Below are 23,453 nucleotides of genomic sequence, written 5' to 3'. Positions count from 1 at the left end.
CCCCAACTATTTCCATAACCACGTCCATTTAAGACATAAACTGTGTTTAAGTGAATCTCCAAGCCGGTCGTTTTGACATATTTTTGTGTATAGTTCATCGTTTAGATGCGCACATGAAACCCAAAGTAGCCTATACTTTGCTTGTCTCGTTGTGGTCTGTATCGGAGCGCGCGCCGCCTTTGGAACGGTATCTCTTGCGCTCCTTTTATTATTAAACGCGTCCCGCAATTTAGCAACAGTAGCATTTTACAACAATCACCGATCGCGCTGATTCTGACGTTAAGTTTGAGTTTTAGGGAGAAATGTCAGTGCACCGCTGTGAAGGGAAGGAATTTGTGCTAGACAGAATGCGGCTTATGTATAAATATTCTTTTTATAATCTTTGGATGGCGAAATCTAAAATAAAATCAGACTAATAATCACAGATCTAAACCAGGCTATGTTTGAATGTTTAGTTCTGTCGTCACTCATTAAGCAGGGCTCGTTTTGTGCTCGCTGTGGCACCGCGTGAGCGAGTTCTCTCTCTCTCTGACTGCGAATAGCTAAATTGCATCACAGACAAATGGTTTCATATTATTATACATAGAAATGGCTGGCGAGATAAAATAACTTTCTCTTTATAGCAATAAAGAATGTATTTTCTTAATTTCTCCAGTACCGACAGCAGAACCGATAACGTCCGAGCTTACCAAAGCCAGTCCTTCAATAGTCTATAGTGCGTTGGTATATTTTTATTACTTATTTCTCTGCATTGAGTGACAACCCTCTCTAAGACACACAAACAGAACAAATAAAAGTCTCAGATTCACTGTCTGTAATTGCAAAATTCTTGCTTACTTATTGTGACATGATAGCAACCCTTCTGCTGTGATAATGCAAATTCAACTACGCTATCAATATCCAAAGTAGCAGAACGTCATGTCAACTATCGCGTTTGTCACGTTTTTTCTTGAAGTTGGCAGTAACATATCAAAAGTTTTTAATTAAATCTAAATAAGTTATACAAATTTAACCCTTACTGTTTTCTCCAAGGAACTTAACTCCTTCCTTAAGCACTGGATGAGGTCTGCTCACTCTGCTGGAAAATGACTCTAGGGGCAGTGTGCGTCGAACACGTGTTCCACAACAACACTAGGCTGCCCACAGATGCGCCTGCCTAATAATCAGCTTGATATGCGTGGATATTGGCCGATGCCGATTATGTAAAAAATGCAAAAAAAAAATCGGCCAATTAATCGGTCGACCTCTAGATCAAGCCACAATTTTAAATTTAGAATTGACCACTGGTTAATTGCAAATCATTTGCTATCTTATAATATTAGCTCTGATATTTCTGCTGCACCATTAACAGATCATAGTGTTATTTTACTACAGATCAAACCCAATAACAACAATGTCCACTCTCACATATTGGAAGTTCAATTCCAGCCTGCTCAAAAATAATGACTACTGCCAAAAAATCAAATTGTTAATTAAAGAAATTGCCAATTCTGAGATAATAACTGCTACCAAAAAGTGGGAATTCCTAAAATATAAAATACGCCAATTTACCATCTCATTCAGTAAAATAATTAAAAAAGATAGTGAAAAACAAGAAGTAGAAAAAAATTATTAATCAGTTAAATATGTACTGCAATAGGCCAAACCCAACTGAAGACGATAGACTATTAAACCTCCAACCAAAACTGGATGAAATTTATAGTCGCAAGGCCCAAGGGGCCTTCATTAGATCCAGGGCTAAGTGGATAGAGGAGGGGGAAAAAAATTCTGTGTATTTCTGTGGTCTTGAAAAAAGAAGACAGGAAAAAAATAGCATTAGATCCTTGATGGTTGATAATAATGAAGTCACAGATGAAAATTTGATCTCTTCAGAAATCTGGGAATTTTATAGCCAGCTTTATAGCTCTAAATTTTCTAACGTGGACTTTTTTCAGGATATAGCAAAACATATTCCCAAAGTAGAGGATGGCCTCAAACAAACATGTGATAATCAAATAACAATTACAGAACTTGACGCAGTAATTGGCCGTCTCTCTCTTAACAAAGCCCCCGGTTCCGACGGTCTCACAGGTAACTTTTATAGACATTTTTGGGTAGATTTAAGAGACCTGCTGCTACAAGTTTTTACTGAAATATTTGAAACATGTGTGCTTCCACCAACAATGCAACATGGGGTTATCATCTCAATTCCAAAACCGGGGAAAGATCCCAGAATTATAGATAACAGAAGACCCATTACACTTAGAAATTCAGATTACAAGCTTCTAACTTACATCTTCACTTCTCGTCTTCAAACAGGGATTTCGGATCTTATTGCAGACACACAGTCAGGGTTCTTAAAAGGAAGGTCAATCCATAATAATATAAGACTGGTAATGGACATAATTGAGTATAGAAGCCAAATAGAGGACGATGGGTTCCTTCTCTTTCTAGACTTCTATAAAGCATTTGACTCTGTGGAACATCCATTTATTCTTTTGGCGCTCAAACACTTTGGCTTTGGAATCAAGTTCAGAGAATTGGTTGGTGGATTATATCGAGATATTAGTAGCTGTGTCCTATTACCTAGTGGTACCACCCCGAGCTTCAAGATTAATGTGGGTATTCCTCAAGGTTGCCCCCTCTCACCATACCTGTTCATCTTAGCCACAGAAATGCAAGCAATCTATATTAAAAACTGTTATGATATTAAAAAACTTAATGTACTTGGCACAGATATAATAATCAGCCAACTAGCAGATGACACAACAATATTTTTAAAAGATAGATACCAAATTTCAACAACTATTGCCAAAATTATTTTTTTTTCCAAAGCCTCAGGCCTAACATTAAATTTAAAAAAGTGTGAATTGCTGTCTATACATGACACCTTACTGAAAGACATCTGTAATATTCCTATTAAATCAGAAATAAAATACAAAAACAAAGCCAACTTTTGAATGTAGAAAATAAAATTAAAGAATGCAAGTCAAGATTAAATATTTGGCTACAGAGGGACCTATCAATACTAGGTCAAATTTACATAACTAAGATGGAATGTTTATCGAGATGTATTTACCCAGCCTATTCCAATGCCATTCCAAACAAATTGATTAAATCTATCAACCAAATCAACCTAAACTTCATTTGGAGAAATAGACCACATTATATGAAGAAAAGCAATATGGTTAAAGACACAAAGGATGGAGGACTAAAAGTTATTGATTTTGACTGCCTTAATGGAACCTTAAAAATAAATTGGTTGAAATCTTGGATCAAACACGACAACTCCTTTTGGTATTGTATTCCAAAGACCTTATTCAAGAAAATAGGAGGTTTAGAATTTCTTCTTAGAGTGGACTTCAATGTTGACAAATTACCTATATCATTGTCAGAGTTTCACAGACAAATACTTTTGTATTGGAAAATGTTGTACGTACATAGCTTCTTACCCCACACATCTATACTCTGGAACAACAGATATGTCCTGCACCGCAACAGATCTCTGTTCTTTGAAGACTGGTATGAGAGAAATATATGGTCTATAGCCGACTTAATGGATACCAATGGTCATTTCTTAAACTATGAACAATTTTGCATCAAACATAATTTCCAAACCTTAAAATCAGACTTCACTAAATTACATAGAGCGCTACCCAAACAATTTGTCTATCTAATAAAAAACACTTTGGCATATTATCCAATACAACCACAATTGGCCACACTATCAATTCAAGGGATCCTTTTTCTAGATAGAAAATGCACTAACCACTTTATTAGAAATTGTTTTACTGAATACCTTTACCCTGAAAGGCAAAATAAAAATAACATCATACAAAAATTTGATAAAGATTAAATTACTAAACTAAGAACAATGTATCTAACACTCCCTATACCCCCCAAAGTGAAAGAAACACACTTCAAAGTAATGAACAACATTTACCCCTCTAAAGAATTACTGAGACTTCGCTTTGGTATAGATGATAACACATGCACATTCTGTGAAAATGATGTTGAAACTACGGACCATGTGTTTTTCTCATGTAATGTGATACAGATATTTTGGTGGGATATACATAAATGGGTTAAGCAACAGATATCTTCATTCCCAACCTCTATCTCCAGAGACGACATTACATTTGGTTTGATATTGCAAAGCAAGGGTGATGAGTTGTGTATTAATACAATTGTATGTCTAGCTAAATTTTTCATTCACAAGTGTAGAATTGTGAAATCATCTCCCAAATTTTTTATTTATTTTTTTAAATGAATTTAAACCGTATATAAAATCCTTAAAAACTCTGAAAGGTCCTAAAGCACAAAAAATATATGATACCCTAAAACACTTCCCAACTGAGATAAATGGCTGAACAAAGACTGAATTCTCCCCTTATGTTATGTTATGTTATAATTTTCTTCTGTTTATTTATTTAAATGTTTCTTTTCCTTTACAAATCATCCTTATTTTTGTACTGACTACATTTATATTCCTGGTTGTATTAAGAGCTGCTCCTTCTGGCTATATTTTTTTGTATCCTATTCTGAAGAAAAGGAATTATGCAGCCATGTTTGTCTGTAAATCTTGATATTTTCAATAAAAATAAAAAAAATTAAAAAGGCATGTGTTTGCTGCTACTTCCGGGAACTATTGAGAGGCTCCACGAGCCGCCATTGCTGTAAAAAAAAAAAAACGTTCCATTGGAGTCAATGGAGTTGTCGCAACTCTCTCTTTATATGGCTCTGGCTCTGCCCAAACCTAGCATGTTTTATTAACGAGACATTGGCAAGGAAATTAACAGAAAGACAATGTTGCCATATGGCTACTCTGTGCGGTAGAGGGTTAAAATATATAAATCAAATTGCCATGTTGTGTATTACATTTTAGACTGTATTCTGCAACAGATTTGCTTCCATACACTTAATGCTCATTGAGACTGGAGAAGTGTGGTAGAATGATAGTTGAACAAAAGCGCACGCACACACACAGACAGATAGATGTGCAGTGAGGGCGGAAGTACAGTGTCTGGCTAATGTTTTGCAGTATCACCTGACGACTTTAAAGTCATATGACCGACAGTGGACGAAAATCAAAAACCTCAGGTCAAAAGATCGTACAGGTCCACCACATTCGTCCACCTTCATCAAACATTCATCAAAATGTTTTCTCAGCGCATCTTGTTTTATCTTTTTGCCATTTGTGTGCATATCGCGTGCGGCATGTATGATCCAGATGAAGTGCTGGATCTGCCGGGAATGTCCTTTAAACCCAATTACCGCCAGTGGTCAGGATATCTGAAGGCCCGCCCTGGCAAATTTTTGCACTATTGGTAAGTTTTCTATATACAATGTATAAATTCCGAGTGCATGTTTTTTTGATCAGAAGTTAAGCACTTATAAATTCAGAGTTCCGCATTTACAACTCTGCCAGAGTGTTACATAGGAATGTAAAAATTAATAAGACAAAACTATATGTAAATAGTGGCTAGTCACATGCCCAGAATGGTGTTACCATGGTACCTTCAGGTAATTTTTTGTTAGTTTGAGTAGAATTGTGCAAGCATACCCACTTTGGTTTGAAAGTACTGTGGTTTGTGTCCCTTCAGTCATACACATTAAAGGGACAGTTCACCCAAACATTATCTCATCATTTACAGATGTGCATGACTTTCTTTCCTCTGCAGAACTCAATGATTTTTAGAAGAACATTTCAGCTCTGTTGAATCACTTGCGCTGAATGGTGACCAAAATTTTAAAGCTCCAAAAAGCAAACGAAGGCAGAATATATGTAATCTGTACAACTCCAGTGGATTAATCCATATCTTCTAAAGCGTTCCAATCTGTTTTGGATAGGAACAGACCAAAATGTAACTCCAATTTCCCTAAGACTAAATCTTGATAGCTGTCTCCTTGGCAATCAGGATTTCAATCTCGATTACACTTCCATGGTAGCCCCATCTAGCACTCTGCTCATGCGTTAAGCACTAGGATGTGTAATTAAGCATGGAATCATAATTGTACCTACTTCAATGGCAAGACGTACAGTGAAAAAGGAGTTACAATTTGGTCTGTTCTCACCCAAAATCATTTGGATCGCTTCAGAACTTATGGATTTAATCACACGAGTGGTTAAATACTCTCCAGTTCACTTGCATTGAATGGACCTACAGAGCTGGGATATTCTTCTAAAAATTGTTATTTGTGTTCAGCAAAAGAAAGAAACATCTGGGATGACATGAGGGTAAATGATGAAAGATTTTTTTGGGGTGAACTATTCCTTTAAATAAAGTGTTTTGTGTATTGATTATTTCATAAAAGAGTGTTGGTTGCATACCTCCGCGAAGTTGGCACACCATATAATTAATTAAATCAAAACTCGTTTGTCCTGATTTGTGCTGCAAAAATTAATGTTTGTGCTGGTTTGGTGTTTGAGATATTAAACATTCTTTTTGGGCTGTGCGTCACTTTCCACCCCATCTCGCTCAAATCGATCCAAACCGGTGCAAACCGTTGGTGCTCGGTTTGTGCTGTTAAAACAAACGTTGTAACTATTTCCCTTCCTTAGATATAGCAAAAATGTTTTCTGTAGCGGTGACGTCATTCTCCACCCAGTGTTGTCTAAAACACTCCAAACCAGTGTCATTCGTTTGTGCTCGATTTTTGCCGGTTTGAACCATTAAAATGAACACTTTATTTATTTCCATTCCTTAGAAATAACAAATACGATTCAGGGCTGTGACATCACTTTCTAACCCATGTTGTCCGAATCGCTCCAAAGGACGTTCAGTCCTTTTTTTACAGATTCAATTATCCCTATAAATCTATTAAACTCAATTACTATAGAATTATAATATCTGTATAAAAAGTACTTTTTATTATATGATTTTTTATATTATATTTTTTTAATTATATTATAATTTTATATTCATTCAGTTTAATAGATTTATGAGGATTATTGAATCTGTAAAAAAAAGACTGAATGTGTATTCCCAAATACAAGTCTTGTGCTATGTAAAGAATAATATTCTGAGTGTGTTACAGTTGGTTTCATGTCTCTAGGTCATGGTCATTGAGTTTAATGGAATTAGAATATTACAAACATTTACAATACTTAATTTATTTGAAAACATATAGAATGTAGATTCCACGAACAGAGTCTTGTGTCATGAAAGGGATATTTTGTAGAACATTTCATATTTGTTGTGCTGTTAGAATATCAAATGGTAAAGTAGTTTTATTGATTTATCGGGCTAATAAAATGTATATGAAAGATTCAGCTTTGTGCTAGGCAAAGAAAACCTACTCATGCATATCCAGTTTTTATGGCTTGAAAATGTGAAATTCACAGAGAGTTTAATGGGTATTGTCGTGAATGTCAAATATAAAACTAACTTTACCGCACTCACAAATGCAGGGCATTGGTGATTGTAATTTGGATTTGAAGATTGAAGTTACTGCCAATGATCAAACTGGCAATATTATAAAAGCTACGGTAAGAAACCTGCACCGAGCCAGCACAAACGAGCGATTATCCAGGAGATAATTTTGTTATTTCTATGTAATGGAATTAGTTAGATTGTTCCTTTCAACAGCACAAATCGAGCACAAAAGAATGCCACTGGTTTGGAGCGATTCGGACAACATGGGTTGGAGAGTGGCGTCACTGCTCCACATTAAATCTGTTATTTCTAAAGAATGGAAATAGATAGTGTACATTTTAATGGCACAAACTGGTACAAATCGAGCACAAATAAATGACACTGGTTTGGAGCAATTTATACAACATGGGGTGGAGAATGACGTCACCACTCCCGAATAAATTTTTGCTATATCTAAGGAAGGTAAATAGTTACAACGTATGTGTTAACGGCACAAACTGAGCACAAACGATCAGCACCGGTTTGGATCGATTTGAGCGAGATGGGGTGGAGAGTGACATCAAAAAATAATGTCTCAAACACCAAACCAGCACAAACGTTAATTTTTGCAGCACAAACTAATGAAATCATTTTGGTGATTATTTAATTATAGGTGCCAACTTCATGGAGGTTTTTTTTTACATTGCAGGTTTGTGACTTCTCAGAGGGACCCGCTTAAGGATCCAGTCGTTCTGTGGCTGAACGGAGGGCCAGGCTGCAGCTCTTTGGATGGGTTTCTATCAGAGAATGGCCCGTTCCATGTAGGTTGATACTTGTAAACACATACATTCATAATTTTATATAAAAAGTACTAAGAACTGAAGACCAGTTACATTTAGAGAGGGAAACAATAATTTATGTAATCTCAGTCTTCAAGCTCTAAATCGCATGTCAGGCAGGTTTTCTTTTGTTTGAGTATTTATTTATGTGGTCCTTAGGTAAATGACGATGGAGCCACTCTGTACGAGAATGAATTCAGCTGGAATAAAATTGCCAACATTCTGTATCTTGAGTCACCTGCCGGAGTTGGTTATTCCTACTCGGACGACCAAAAATATGAAACTAATGACGATGAGGTAAATATGCACACATTCACAAACACCTGTAAAGGTTACTCTCTGAAAACCTTCATGTGTACCTTTTTTAAAAATCTATATATTTCTTCAGGTGGCAGACAACAACTACCTAGCCTTGCAGAGCTTTTCTGCCAAATTTCCTAATTTCACCCAGAATGAGTTTTTCATTTTTGGTGAGAGTTATGGAGGCATTTACGCACCAACGCTCAGTTTGAGAGTTGCTACAGGTGGCCAGCTTAAAGTAAACTTTAAGGTAAATTTAAGTATGCTTCCTTCATTTTAAAAACTTAACTTTAACAATGTCTAATGTTGGGATGTATTATTCCCAGAACATGCGCTAATTTTGCATACAGTAAAATCCGATATAGAATTCAGCTCGTCCTTTTTTTCTTTCTTTTTTTTATAGAAAAGTTCTAACATAAATTTATTTCAAATAGTTGATTAGAATTATCACTTTAATATTGCATTTTTATTTGATTGGTTTATTGTTTTTGTAGGGCTTTGCTGTGGGAAATGGCATTAGTAGCTTTGCGTTGAATGACCAATCACTAATCTACTTTGGGTACTATCATGGGCTATTTGGAGAACAGTAAGCTAATCCATTATTTCTACAAGTAGCCACTCATTGGTATGTTTATGCTGCAATACTGAGAGTAAATATTTTGATGAATACATGCACCATTTGCTTGTAGGCTGTGGAAGGATCTGAATGACAACTGCTGCCAAAATGGAGTCTGTAACTTCTACAACAATTCTAAAGAGTCTTGCTCTGTTTGGGTAACATGAATGCATCCACACCTATGCTCGCTATTGTTGTAGCACGTCCTTACCTATTGCCATGTTAGGTGACTACAGTTTTGTGTTTCACAGGTATTGCATGCATTTCATATAGTTTATAACTCTGGATTAAATGAATATGCTCTGTATCTTGATTGTGCTGGTGGTATTGGATCTCAGAAGACCTATCGGAGTGCCATGATGCACCTCTTTAGAAACTTCAGGAAGCATTGGGAAGCTAATCATGTGAGACCTGATCCCTCAACTTGTATATAACAAAACCAAAAATTCAACCTGCACTTTAACTACTGAATGTGTTAGAGTGAATTGTGCTTTCTTTTCTGTGTTCAGTTAGTGGGAAGAACTCCAAGTGTTAATGCAGTGCCTCCATGCATCAATAGTACTGCTCAAATTAACTGGCTTAACCGAGGAGATGTGAGGAAGGCACTGCACATCCCTGATGTACTACCACCATGGGACATCTGCAGGTACAGTCCTCTCTTATGGCACTTTTCCACTGCATGTTACGGTTAGACTTGACTCGCTTTACTTTTCTGAGCTTGCTATTCCACTGATGTTTAGTGAAGCCTCAATGTGGGTGGGATTATAGGCTGATCGTCATAGTTGCGTCACCCCATCCAGCTCTCGTTGGATTCTCTCCTTGGCTACTTACGAGAGGAACGTCTGCACCTTGTTTATTGACCACGGCGTGGTTTTGTGCACAGCCATTTCTTTTTATAATTAGGAAGTCGCGTGAAGAAATGATACTGCTATCGCTGTTGCTAACATTAAAACTAGCAGGTTGATGTACCGTGTCGCAAATCCAGTGTTGCTGGTAGTGACGATTCTCTCTGACCAATCAGTGATCTGGAGGGTTTCGACGTCACATTTATTATCGGCTCGGCTCGCTTGGAACCTCAACCGAGGTGGTTCTAAAAAAAGTATCAGGTACTATCCACAGTGGAAAACCCCCCAAAAGTGAGTTGAGTCGAGCCGTACCGCGCAGTGGAAAAGCCTCATTACTGATTTAATGTGTGGGTGCACACAGTGTTTTCCATTTTCTCTTGTTTGTGAATGTGTCCAGTTATTGCCTTCCATCTCTGTGTGTGCAGTGATGTAGTGGGAAGCCAATATCACACAATCTACCAAACTGTCAAGGAAGTCTATGAGAAGCTATTGGCTTTGGGTCTGAGAGCTTTGGTCTATAATGGAGATACTGATATGGCTTGTAACTTCCTTGGAGACCAGTGGTTTGTTGAACAGCTTGGACAGAAGGTAAACCCTGTGTTTGTTAGACTTGATGTTCACTAGGAAGTTTTCCAGTTTCTAGGTTTAATGTTGGATTACTTCCCCCACAAGGCAACCACAGAGTACCAGCGCTGGCTGTATGATAACCAGATTGCTGGATTCTACCAACAATTTGGCAACATCACTTTCCTCACTGTCAAGGTCAGTTCCAGGAATGTTAGTTGAGTCGATGGAGCCTACTTTTCTATGTTTTGCAGTCTTTGTGTTATTTAATGGAAATATGTCTGACTGGCTGTGATCTGATGTTTTAAAGGGATAGTTCACCCAAAATTTAAAATTCTCTCCTCATTTACTGACACTCATGCCATCCTAGATGTGTATGACATTCTTTCTTTTGCTGAACACAAATTAAGATTTTTAGGAGAATATCTCGGGTCATATCTCTGTAGGTCTATACAATGCAAGTGAATGTTGGCTAGAACTGTGAAGTTTCAGTAAGCGTAATAATCCACTGGAGAAACAGGTCAATTTATAAGTAATTTTTTACTATAAATTATCCTCGCTGTCCAGTAGGTGGCAACATGTATGAAGAGGGTAAATGGTCTGCACTTATATAGTGCCTTTTTAACCATAGCAGTATTCAAAGCACTTTACACTGCTTCTCATTCACCCATTCACACTTACACTCATAGACCAATGACAGCAGCTGCCATGCAAGGCGCTAGCCTGCCATTGGGAGAAACTTGGGGTTCAGTGTCTTGCCCAAGGACACTTTGGCATGTAGAGTCATGTGGGATGGGAATTGAACCACCAACCCTGCGATTAGAGGACAACCCGCTCTACCACCTGAGCCACAACCGCCCCTGCTAGGGGGGAGATAGTAAAAATTACTTAAATTGATCAGTTTCTCACCCACACCTATCATATCACTTCTGATGTATTTAGCCACTGGAGTTGTATCATCTATGGTGCCTTTATTTGCTTTTTGGGGCTTTAAAGTTTGGATACCATTCACTTGCACTGTTTTTCATTTTCAAAATTTTAATTTCTGTTCAGCAGAAGAAATAAAGTCATACTCATCTGGGATGGCATAAGGATGAGTAAATTCTGATACATTTTTGGGTGAACTATCCCTTTTAGCTAAAAACTGACTGAAATAGTAATTTCACCTACTTGACAGGTGTAGGTGACAAGGCCTAAATGAAGTAGCTTATTTCCATTGTATATATCTTCTCATAAGCTCTAAATGCCATTTTTAGTCAAAGTAGATTAATATAATATGTTTGAAACCATTTTTACCAAAGATTGTAACATACAATACTACCCTTGTAGGGAGCTGGTCACATGGTTCCTCAGTGGGCTCCTGGTCCATCTCTCCACATGTTGCAGAGTTTCCTATCCAATAAGCCTTACTGAATTTCCATCAGACCACATCTTGTCTCAGAGCACCAAATCTGATTTTTAAATGTGGTGCTGGATAGGAGCCTGTGGATAGGAATGAAATCCGACATAAAGCTGAATCAGAAATGTAATAGCTCTCAGGGACTGTGGGTGTCTGTGTGTTTGAATGAGCTTTGAAATTTTGTTAAATTCTTTGCTATTTTATTGATTGTTTGAATCTTTTTAAAAGAGATTTTTTCTCTTGAACATTAGGGTTGGCTTTACAGGCTTGCAATACTATATCACGGTGATGTTGATAATGTAGGTAAACTATAGCTGGACTTTTAAAACTTCACATAATCTCTGTTTTGTATGGTACACACACAAATGATTAACTTTTTAAAATTGTATTATGACTATCACATTTTAAATTGTCAAATTCTGTTTCATTCTCACCTGGCTACCATTATAGGTTATGTTGAATTGAATGAAGTATAGGATGCTCATTTGTAAATTCTGTTAAATAAATTTTTGAAGACAAAAAAATATGTATTCATATTCTTAATTTTCTACATTCCTAACATTGAGCTACTCATCATTCAACTCCAAGTCAAAGAATACATGGGTCAAATAAAAACCAAAATTATAAACCTGAATTAAACCTTGTTAGTTTATGATACCTAATTCATTCATGTTAACTAATGGAACATTTTTGTAATGTAATGTGTTACCAGTTTGATTATTTGTTTTTTTTTTTATATACAGTATAATTCATGTTAATTCCCATTTACACAGGGGTGGAAAGAGTACTGAAAAATAATACTCAAGTACTGTTACTTTTAAAAAAAAAATTGTATCTGTCCTAAAAACTACTCAAGTAAGAGTAGCTCAATTAAAATACTCATGAGTAGTGAGTTGAAAAAGTTATGCCCCTTTATAATAAAAACTCTATGCTGCAATTTAAAAATGTAGCACACATACCATCATTTATATTCCCTTTTATGGCTGTTTGCCAGAAAGAATAAAAATTATAGGTAACTTTTAAAATGCATCACTTATCTATGATACTGTAAACTTTAAAAATAAAAAGGACGACATGATTACAGAAATGAAAAATAAAAAAAAAGTTATTTTCAATATCATAATGTATGAAACAACTACATTTAAAATCAGTTTACGTGCAGGGTCTAAATTTCCCTTAATGCCGAACAAAAGAGTTACTGTTGCGCATAAAACATGTTCAAAACTATGAAAAAAAAAAGCAGGGTCACTTGGCACAATAGAGGTCGAGCAGTTGTTTGGTTTAGGGGCCACATCGGGCTTTAAAGGGATAGTTCACACAAACATTTTTATTCTCTCATTATTTAGTCACCCTTATGCTATCCTGGATGTGTATGACTGTCTTTCATCAGCAGAACACAAATTAAGATTTTTAGAAGAATTTTCACTGCGAAAACCCTTCCAGTTGCAGCTGTGATATTCAGGTGTTGAACTATGCTTGAGGCATCCATAACAGATGGCGCCAGATCTGCAGCTGCCATTCAAGTTTTATTAGTGTGATTTGATTTGACGGGAGTCTCTAGCCAATCATGTTGATAGATAAAAATTAAATTAGGACAGGGAAGTATCAAACACAGACAGTGGGAAAACAGCACAGTAAAAGTAGTTACAGCATTTAAAATGAACTCAAGTAAAAGTATACAATATTTAAAATACTTAAAGTACAATTCTTGGTAAAAATAAAGTATTTAATTACAGTAACGTGAGTACTTATAATTCGTTAATTTACACCCCTGCATTTACAACATTGTTTTTTTGTAGTTCAAATTTACAATATGAACAGAACAATTTAGAACAACTCTCTAGCAGTAATGGTCGCACAAGAGTTCTACTTTAACAAGACTACTTTTGGATGAAAACAATAATGGTATTAAAAGGTGTTATGAAAGTGTCATATAACGCATTGTACAGAGCATCTAACTGGCTCATTCTTTATGTTCAACTAAAATAGTTGTGGCTTATAAATACAACAAAATATTATGCATTACAAGGCTAGTACCTAAGATTCACACATCTTCCCTTGTGCACGTAGTTGTACACACAAGGGGTAAGGTTTTACTGACTGCGTCCCACCATATATAAGAGTAAAGTCTGGTGTTCCTGCATCTTCTGGCCATATTAGGCGGAATCGCCGCAGTATTGTGACTACGATGAGAAAGAGCTCCATGCGAGCGAGACTCTCTCCTAAACACACACGTGATCCTAGGAAATAGAAAATACATCGTTCAAAAAGTAGCATATAAAAGGACCTTTTTTGTTTAACTATAAGTATGTGTGCCAAAACAGCTGAGAGCATTAATTCCACCTCTCAAATGGATAAACAAGGCTAAATAACTGATAATGATAATTATCCACTGCACATGGAAATAAATCCAAAAACTCATCTCCACTACCTAATAGAATCCAAGTAGAACATACCTGCAGAGAAAGGCAAGAATGCATCAGGCTTCACAAATTCCCCCTTTTCATTCAAGAAGTTTTAAGGATTGAATTCATGGGGGAACTTCCACTGACCTTCCTCTCTGAGAGCAGATGACAGATATGGGATTATAATTGTCCCCTGTAAGAACAGCAGATATTTAAAAAAGAGAGATTGACAATCTTCCCTTGTAACAAAAATAATTTTGGGAGTTGCAACGACAAAATAACAGTTTGGGGTTATGGATTGGTTATTACTAGCTGCTTTTTCTTTTTTGTCAGTGGAATGTGCCATTGTGACTGCTGTAGATAGTTTTCATGTCAAAATTCTAGTAACTGTCACCTTTGGGATGTTGTAGCCCTGGAGTTTGGTGTTTGTACTGGCAGTGTGAAACATACTAAGAGGAACAATGTCAGCAACACGCTGACCCTCATGAATCACTGCCTGAACGTAAGGCATGGCATTTTTGTCCTCAAATGTGACATGTTCACAAACTCCAAGGACTTCATCGATCTCCTTCTGACATTGCTCTGAAGATGTGTAAATAGTGTAAACAAGACACATGCAGACACTGAAAGAATATGAATGCGTATGTCTACAGCAAAACTGATAAACTGGCATCGTAATTATGCTGTTCCTAAGAAAGCGTTTTGAAAAACAGCATTTTATTCACAATGCTGCAGCACAAGTTCAGGCCAAAGAGTCAAACGCTGTACCTGTTATAAAGACCTATCATTGGCTGCATGTATATTTTTGTCAGGATTTGATAGATTGAACATTGATTTTTTTTATTTTTTATTAAGCATTCATTACCTTGTATGTGCGTGTGGATCATCAGGTAGAGGGTTAAGGTGCGAAGTGTGATTGAGGTTGTGTCAGTTCCAGCAACAAACAAATCAAACAGCAAAGTGACCATCTGTGAATCATCAAATGTGGTGTTCTGATCTGCTCTCTGTGCAAGTAAACCAAAAGACCTATCACACCATTGAAATAAAAGCATGTAAATCTCTACTGTGCTAAATTGAATCAAATAACACACAAACACATACAAGGGCGTAACTAGGAAATTACTTTTGAGTGGGCCTCAAAAAATATGGATTGGCCATGTTTTCTGCAAACTTTTTTTTATTTACCAAATTTTCTTAACAACAGAGAAGCGATTCTTCCACACTTTCAGAAATTTGAATAAATGCATTTGTTTAAACCGTTTTATAAATATATGTTTCAAGTCAAAGAATAATCTGTAATATTCTGGGTGGGCCCAGGGCCACCCCGGGCCATCCTGGCCCACCCATGGCTATGCCACTGGACACATCTCGAATCCAGGGTGTGCTGGGTGACTCCAGCCAAGTCTCCTAAGCAACCAAATTGGCCTGGTTGCTAGGGAGGGTAGAGTCACATGGGGTTACCTCCTCGTGGTCGCGATTAATGGTTCTTACTCAATGTAAGAATTGTTTGGTGAATTGTGCGTGGAACGCGGAGGGTAGCATATGGAGTGGTGGTGGTATAGTGGGCTAAAGCACATAACTGGTAATCAGAAGGTTGCTGGTTCGATCCCCACAGCCACCACCATTGTGTCCTTGAGCAAGACACTTAACTCCAGGTCACTCCGGGGGGATTGTCCCTGTAATAAGTGCACTGTAAGTTGCTTTGGATAAAAGTGTCTGCCAAATGCATAAATGTAAATGAGCCTAAACATGCGGAGTCTCAGTGGTGTCATGCACAACGAACCACATGATAAGATGCACAGATGTACAGTCTTAGAAACAGAGGCAACTGAGACTTGTCCTTTGCCACCCGTATTGAGGTGAGTAAGCACGCCACCATGAGGACCTACTAAGTAGTGGGAATTGGGTATTCCAAATTGGGAGAAAAGGGGATATATTTAAAAAAATAAAAAGAATATTACGCAGGTGGTTTTAATGTTGTGACTAATCGGTGTATATACATATATATTGTAAGAATTTACAGTATTCTGCCCTAAAATATGAGTTCCACTTGACCTGATCTCAGACAAACCGCATCACCTAAATGGCTTGTTTATTATAAAAACAAAGAAATGTTTCCAACTTGGTGTCACATCACAGGGTGATCCCACCCTGACCAAATGATCATCGTCAATTGTAGAATGGGCCATGGAAAACTACCTCATGTTAAGCAGATATATCTTAAGGATATATCCAAGGACTAAGTCCTGGAATTAACCTAATAATACAAAGTCTTGTTTTTGTATGAACTAAGTAAATCAAAGTTGGAGATCAGATGCGAAGAGAGAGCTGAGATGTCAGTCTGACAATCAAAGATCATTTAAGGTCTTTATACCCAGCCAGTACACAATGTACCAGAAAAAACATCCTTTTCTGGAACAACAAGTACTGTACAAGTCAAGGTTGTAACTCAAAGTATCAGGTCATATTGTTAATGACCTATTGAGGTGTAAAAGCTGCGGCTAAATTGAGGTTGCAGCATGTATTTTGGTCAAGTTCACAATGTTCATGATCTCAATTTAAATGCGAGCACGGATGTCTAGGAGACATCTTGTGTTCACAGATCAGCATCTGTAAACTAATTAAAACATAACAACTATAAATTAAGCTCTCTTTGCATCCAGCTATGAACCCTTTGAAGGACAACAAGCTCATATATTAAAAGTAAAATGTATATCCTTGGTCTCACGCAGTGTTCCAGTTCTGGGGGCTTTTGATCACACTAGGCACAAACCATATACAAAGGCAGAGAGTAGAAGCATGAGTTAAATACATAAATGTGGATACATGAATATGTTTGTATAATATCAATAAGTAAGAGTAAGGAAATGTATAAAAAAATATAGGAAGGCCACTTGCATCAGTACTTTTCTTCTCAATTATAGAGAAAGGGTGACTACTTTGAAAATGCTCAAATATAAAACAGTTTTGATTTATTTTGGATTTTGTTTAGTCTCAACATAAATCTCATAGTTCCATTTATGTTATTCCATAGTTTTGATGACTTTACTATTATTCTAAAATGTGAAAGGATGTAAAACTCATGTAAAATGAGTGTGTTTCAAAACTTTTGACCGGTAGTGCAAGTATAAGCTAGCACATATAAAAAGTAACCTCTACTGCTTCAGAAACTATTTGACAGAATAGTTACGTCATCTCATTTTTCAAGAAACCTCCCATCCAATTTTTCAGAAGATGCAAATTCTCAGTGTTTATGAAATGAATCACCTTCATGTGTCACATGTGTTGCAGAGATGAGGACCCAAACGCAGATATAAAAAACAAAATTCTTTATTTACCAAACAAACTCCCACGAGGGGGAAACCATAAACAACTCAAAAGGGTAAATCAGGCTGGGGCAAAAGGGAACAAGGAATCAGGACCGACTGGACCGAGACCAGGATCAGGGACGTCAGGAGCACTAGAAAACATACAGGACTGACAGGAGAACAAGATGAACTGGCACTGGACAGCACACACTAGGAAACTAAAATAGGGAGAGAAATCAAGCGGGTTATTAAAGGGCTGGTGTTACTACTGAAACATAATGACCAAACAAGGAGTCAGGGTGTGACTAAGACAGAGAAGCACGCAGGAATACAGAAACAATAACAAAGCCGCATTTTCTCACAAGAAGACAAAACATCCGATTGGCATGAGCGCTCATCGCCAAGACAATGAGGCGATATACACTCATGCCAAACGACAAACAAGACGAGAGAAGACACTTGTGTGAGCTCAGACACACACACTTTACAAAAGTGACTGAACCTCAGCACAAACATGAAGACAGCTCTCGACCTGGGCGCGCGGCGCAAGACAGACACAAAGACCGACATGGATTATGCATAGAGTGCATGCAGCCAAGATGACACAAGTGAGATGTACCCACGTCAATAACAGACAGACAAGGAGTCTGAATGTCCGGTCCCAACACAGACCAGAACTGAACTAGACAGGAAGTCAGGACCCAGACACCATACTCCATACTGTTGAAACACTACAGAAGGAAGAGTGCGTGGCAGGGAATAAAATGGAGACTGTGCGCTCTTCTGTCTGTTGTTTCATGTATGGATTATGATGTCTGTGTCCTGACTTCCTGTCTAGTTTGGTTATATATATATATATATACATTGCCAGACTTCTTCAAAAAATATTCTTCAGTTAAACTCATCATTCATCATAACCACAAAAGATCTTCAGAAAACCTTCATTCTTTTTTTTTTTTCAGGACATCTCTTGGTCAGTTTGCAATTTCATATGGAGGGCCGTCTCTTTGGAACTGTTTGCATCTGTGTTAGCCTACTTAAAGAATTGCAATTCAACACTTTCGCAATAAATCTTCATCAATATCAAAACTATTTTTTTCTTTCGTATTTCTTTCCTTATTCCATTTATCTTTTATCTTTTTGTCTTTTTCTGTTCCTTAATTTCTTTAGAAAATAAGAACTTAATTGATTTCACTAAAACTTATATTTAACTAAAACAATAATTTCTATAAGCCTTTTTATTTATTTTTTAACTAACATTGTTTTAGTTTTGTATTTTATTTAAATATGCTTCTGTTTAATTTTTGTGTGTAAATGGATAAATAATAAAAATAAATAAATAAGTTATCACAAGTCATGCATTTAATTTTAGCTCATTTTATTTATGGTTTAATGTATGTTATTTAGACCTCATTTACCTCAATAATTATATACAATAAGCACTTTTATGTGTTTTCATATCATTAAGTACTTGAGCTAAATGATTATGAAGGACTACTATTTGTAAAAGTCCAACAAAACCTTTTCATATTTTGCAACTGTGCAAGACACTTGCATATTCATTATTAATCAGCTATAACACCTGGTGTTGCATACTTCATTGAATAAATAAATGAATTATTTCTAGAAATCTAAGTTGCACTGTAAAAACTGTCTGTAATTTTAACTGTAAAAGGCTGTAAAATTGCTACAGTAAAAAAACATAAATTAGTTAATGAGTAGTTAACATAAAATATATGTTAATATTTTAAAATATATTTAAAAAGACAATACTGTAGTTTTTCAGTAAAATGCTGTCAAAATATATTATTTCGATGTAAAAAGTATGTTTTTCCCATATAATTAATGGTAATTAATCTTATGCTTAACAAGAGAGTATATATACTTTTTTATGGAGAAAAAAAAACAGTCATCTGGCATTCCCAGGATTCCCTGCGTGACCCATTACATTTCATTATATTTTATGGGAATAGTTTCTTCTTATTTTTAAAAGCAATTATGTACGTACAATGCATTTCATTTTAATGGGGAAAAAAATGGCTGAGTGCACTTTTAATAGAGAACCCCTCAGTCACACTCATTTGTTTATCATTCTTTTTTCTTAAAACTTACTGAGCTGGGACAACTAAACAAATTCACAGATTCTTGTTAGCGAAGAAAGCATTAAATAGAAGAGATATAGACGTAAAGGTGCTGACAGGGAAAAAGAGGCAAAGTCATCATTAAGGATCAAATGAATGAATGAATGACAGGAAAGATGGCATAGGAGTAAAACAGGAAGAGGCTTTTATTCAGTAATGCATTCAGTAGTGAAGTCACTGTGTGTTGGAGGGAGGAGAAGAGAAGAGGTTTGGTTGACCAGGTTTAGCATAGACATTTGAAGCCAGACTTTGGCCAGGTCCAGACAGAGGTGTTTTTTATTTTTATTTGTGCATGTATTTTTTTATTATTGCTTGGCCCTAATCCTCTTCCGTATTTATGTGTAGGTGTGTACTTAAGTATATACATAGAATCTAGGCCCTGTCCCAAATGGCACACTCCGGACTTGTGGACTTCCCTCAGAGTCCACACTTCGGTGACGTCATGTAGTGCAGACTTATAGGGCCCCTCGCGCAAGTCCACAAGGGCGCATTGAGAAGTATTTTTGGGACAGACTCGATCGTGAAGCGTGGTTATTGTTGGACAGGAGCTGCAGGTTCGGTTCGGGGAAATATGCTGCCTATTGTTGTTGTTTTTACTATTGTGTTTGCGAGATGGCTTGCCATGCAGAGAAATCACATTTATACGCTCCGACGTCGTAGAAGACAAGATTATTTTTCATGCATACAAATGCTGATGTTATGCACGGAGGAAAGGGTAAGCAAGTAAATGTTATTGACTTTGTAGATAAACATATAACTTGTCAAAAGTCGTTAATGCATTAAGTCATTATTATTTGATTTACTGTTTAATTTTCTTTTTCTTTATATATATATATATATATATATATATATATATATATATATATATATATATATATATATATATATATATGTATTTTATATTTTTTATGTGTACCTTGTTTTTTTTATGTCGTTTTTAATTTACAGGTTTAAATATCCATACTTCATTTACATATGACTCAGTAAAGCCCTGCCATTCGGTTCTATATAATGAATCGTTATGCGATCAGATTCAGCGCGCTATTACTATGTTTGAGACATCAACCACTGGTCGATGACCATAATGTTTGTATAAACTGTAGGTAACAACTGGTAAAATGTACACAGTCATAAAAACCATAATGATACTTACACTTAAATATTTTCTTCTCAGCCATGTTATCAATTGTCTGTGTCCGTGAGCGAAAGCGCTCTTCACACCAGTTGTCTGATTGGCCTTTCGCAAGGACTCCTGGGTACTTGAAGTGCGTGAAGCCTGGATCTATGCGGGCTTCGCGGAAGACCGCTTCAAGGGTACAAAGGGGGCGCTGCTGAGCACACTTCAGAGCGTTAAAATGCTAAATGGGACGGCCTACGGACTCGTAGACTCAGCGAGCACGCGCAATTTAAGTCAACGAGACCAAAAGTCCTCATGAAGTGTGCCATTTGGGACAGGGCACTAGACTCATCTCCCATGCTACACTATATGTAAAGTACAGCAGGTGGCGGTAATGCTCCTAAGGAGTAAGTGGCCATTAAACACAAGAAGAAAACCTCGAGAAATGTGGTGGTGCTGTTATGTAAATGTGAACGAAATGTCGGAGTAATATATAGGTAATGTTAATGTATAGGCGATAACTGTTGCCAATTTGTGCGATTGTGGCCTCGCAACTGAATGCCTATTTGTGTTATTAATCTGCACGCCATTGAGTGTTCATATTAACAGATGTGTTTGACCATGCTGTCTTTACCGCACCGTATTTAAGTTTCCGTGTCTGTGTGATTCTGGAAGCTACGCTGCGGTGCAACATTATTTCTCCTTCGCTTACGTTTGGGCTTTATCTCAATGTTGATTCTGCCCATGTGAAATGAGAAACAAGTAATTGTCTGTAATGGAGATAGCAGTTAACGTTCATTTGAGCTATACGTTAAACCATGAAAATTGGACAAGTATTTGTGGGCTCAGTATGTTACATTTGTCAGTATCTAATATTTTTGTTCCTCTTTGCAGTTGGAAGACGACATTGAAGTACAAGTAGAGGAATGGTGGCCTTGGATGTTTTTTCTCAATACTACTATTTCTGACTAAATTATATATTTACAGGTTAATAATGTCAATATAATTCATTTTATGTCACGTTCATAACATATAATTTTTTTTTGCTGAACTGTATAATAATGGTGGTATTAAATGTTTTTCAAAAAAATTAAATGATTTACATGTATGAAACTCTGCCATTTGAATTCTGTTGATTGCATAATTTAGCTAAAGACTTTTATATACTGAAGTAAAAAGGAACAAAATATCTCAGCAATGTTTTGGAGAAACAGAGACAATTATATCATTTAAATTTTATTTTTATTTTTTTTTTATAGATGTTTCTGGGTAGAAAGAAAAAGACAAAATGATTGAGCAGGCCACATATATTCTGCTAAAATTGTTTGTTTTTTTTAAGAAATATAGACTGCATATCCTGCATTGTGCATAGGGGAATTCTTGCATAGTTGTACACAGGGGTTATGGTTTTCCTGGCTGTCGTACCATATAAGAGTGAAGTCTGGTGCTCTTGCAACTTCCTAAACTCCTTTATCACTGGAGCTATTCCATTAAGCTGCAATTTAAAGATAAACAGAGAAAGGGGGACCATATCCATAAGGTCACATTAGTTTTGCTGACAGAAGTAAACTAGTTACTTCACTGATTCATACTACCTATTACTATAGTTTACTTTCCATTGTATTTATCATTGCCCAAGGTCCAATGGCAATCTTACTAAGTTGTTCTATGGCTGTGATCAATTTCTGGCTGTACGGAATTAATCCTAATAATTAAGCTTGACCCAAACATGACAGAGGCAATTATATTTGAAGTAGCTTGATGGAAGAGACTGTAGAGTGATCCATAATGCGGAGCAAAAACAATATGAGCAGTTCATGTACTGTGCAGTGTCAGAAATTAACTTTTACATTAAAGGGCAATATTTGCCCTCTGGCTCTGATTTCGATTTTTTACCTTTTATGAGGGCATTTGTTTTTAAATATAAAAAAATAATCTCAAATACATCAATTTAATCCGTTTATTTGCAATAAGTAATTATATCATATGTTTTATGCAAAATATTTATACCTGATCCTAGAATAGAGTATGAACCCAGAATACACAAGAGTGTTCCCCTAATGTTACCGTATTGTTCCTGTGTGGTTATTTAAGAAAAATATATATTTTCATTCTCATTAGGTTCTAATTTTTATAACCATTACTAATGTTCCTTTGGGTAACCAAAAATGGTTTGTTTAGAAGAACAATAAAAAATGTTGCAAATAAAAAAACACCGAAGATCTCATTATGGGGCATATTGAATTTGGCGAATTTTTTTCCCTGAGCTCCATTCATTTCTGTCCCTGGTGCGCTGTAGTGTATTCCTGTTTAAACCTGTAAGCATAAAGTAAACTGATACACATGCATACAAGACTACTACCTCTTTAAACTACATAAGCATTATGGTCCGCTGTGCTTCTGTCTCAATCAGGGGCGAAATTTCATCAAAAAGGGGGGGGGGATAATAAACATAACCATTCTCAAGTGCAATTTTTGAAGGGGACACCAAGGTTTTTTTTTTGTTGTTGCCCCGTTTGCATTTGTATTATTTTATTTCCTAAACAGTTATTTTAAGAATATATCATTATATTATTAACAATACA

General features: G+C 36.4%; 1 protein-coding gene and 1 pseudogene across 2 annotated transcripts; one reads left to right on the top strand and one right to left on the bottom strand.

Moving 5' to 3' along the window:
• Positions 1-4,992: 4,992 nt before the first annotated feature.
• On the top strand, positions 4,993-12,410 carry LOC127648932 (lysosomal protective protein-like). 2 transcript variants are annotated; one of them, XM_052133782.1, is made up of 11 exons: positions 4,993-5,306; positions 8,044-8,155; positions 8,333-8,470; positions 8,562-8,723; positions 8,968-9,059; positions 9,163-9,247; positions 9,428-9,493; positions 9,599-9,735; positions 10,360-10,522; positions 10,607-10,696; positions 11,828-12,410. In XM_052133782.1, the coding sequence occupies exons 1-11, from the start codon at positions 5,137-5,139 to the stop codon at positions 11,909-11,911; spliced, it is 1,299 nt and encodes a 432-aa protein (XP_051989742.1). In that variant the 5' UTR covers positions 4,993-5,136; the 3' UTR covers positions 11,912-12,410. The 2 variants fall into 2 exon arrangements, with proteins under 2 accessions (XP_051989742.1, XP_051989733.1); XM_052133773.1 differs by having other exon boundaries at positions 9,341-9,493.
• Positions 12,411-13,934: 1,524 nt separating this feature from the next.
• Positions 13,935-23,251, bottom strand: LOC127645502 (cytochrome P450 2D9-like; annotated as a pseudogene).
• Between the last annotated feature and the right edge of the window lie 202 nt (positions 23,252-23,453).

This window comes from Xyrauchen texanus, chromosome 1 (genome assembly GCF_025860055.1).
Source record: "Xyrauchen texanus isolate HMW12.3.18 chromosome 1, RBS_HiC_50CHRs, whole genome shotgun sequence".
Classification (NCBI taxonomy): domain Eukaryota; kingdom Metazoa; phylum Chordata; class Actinopteri; order Cypriniformes; family Catostomidae; genus Xyrauchen; species Xyrauchen texanus.
The sequence above is the reverse complement of the archived record's forward strand: the minus strand, read 5'-3'. Positions and strand labels throughout refer to the sequence as shown.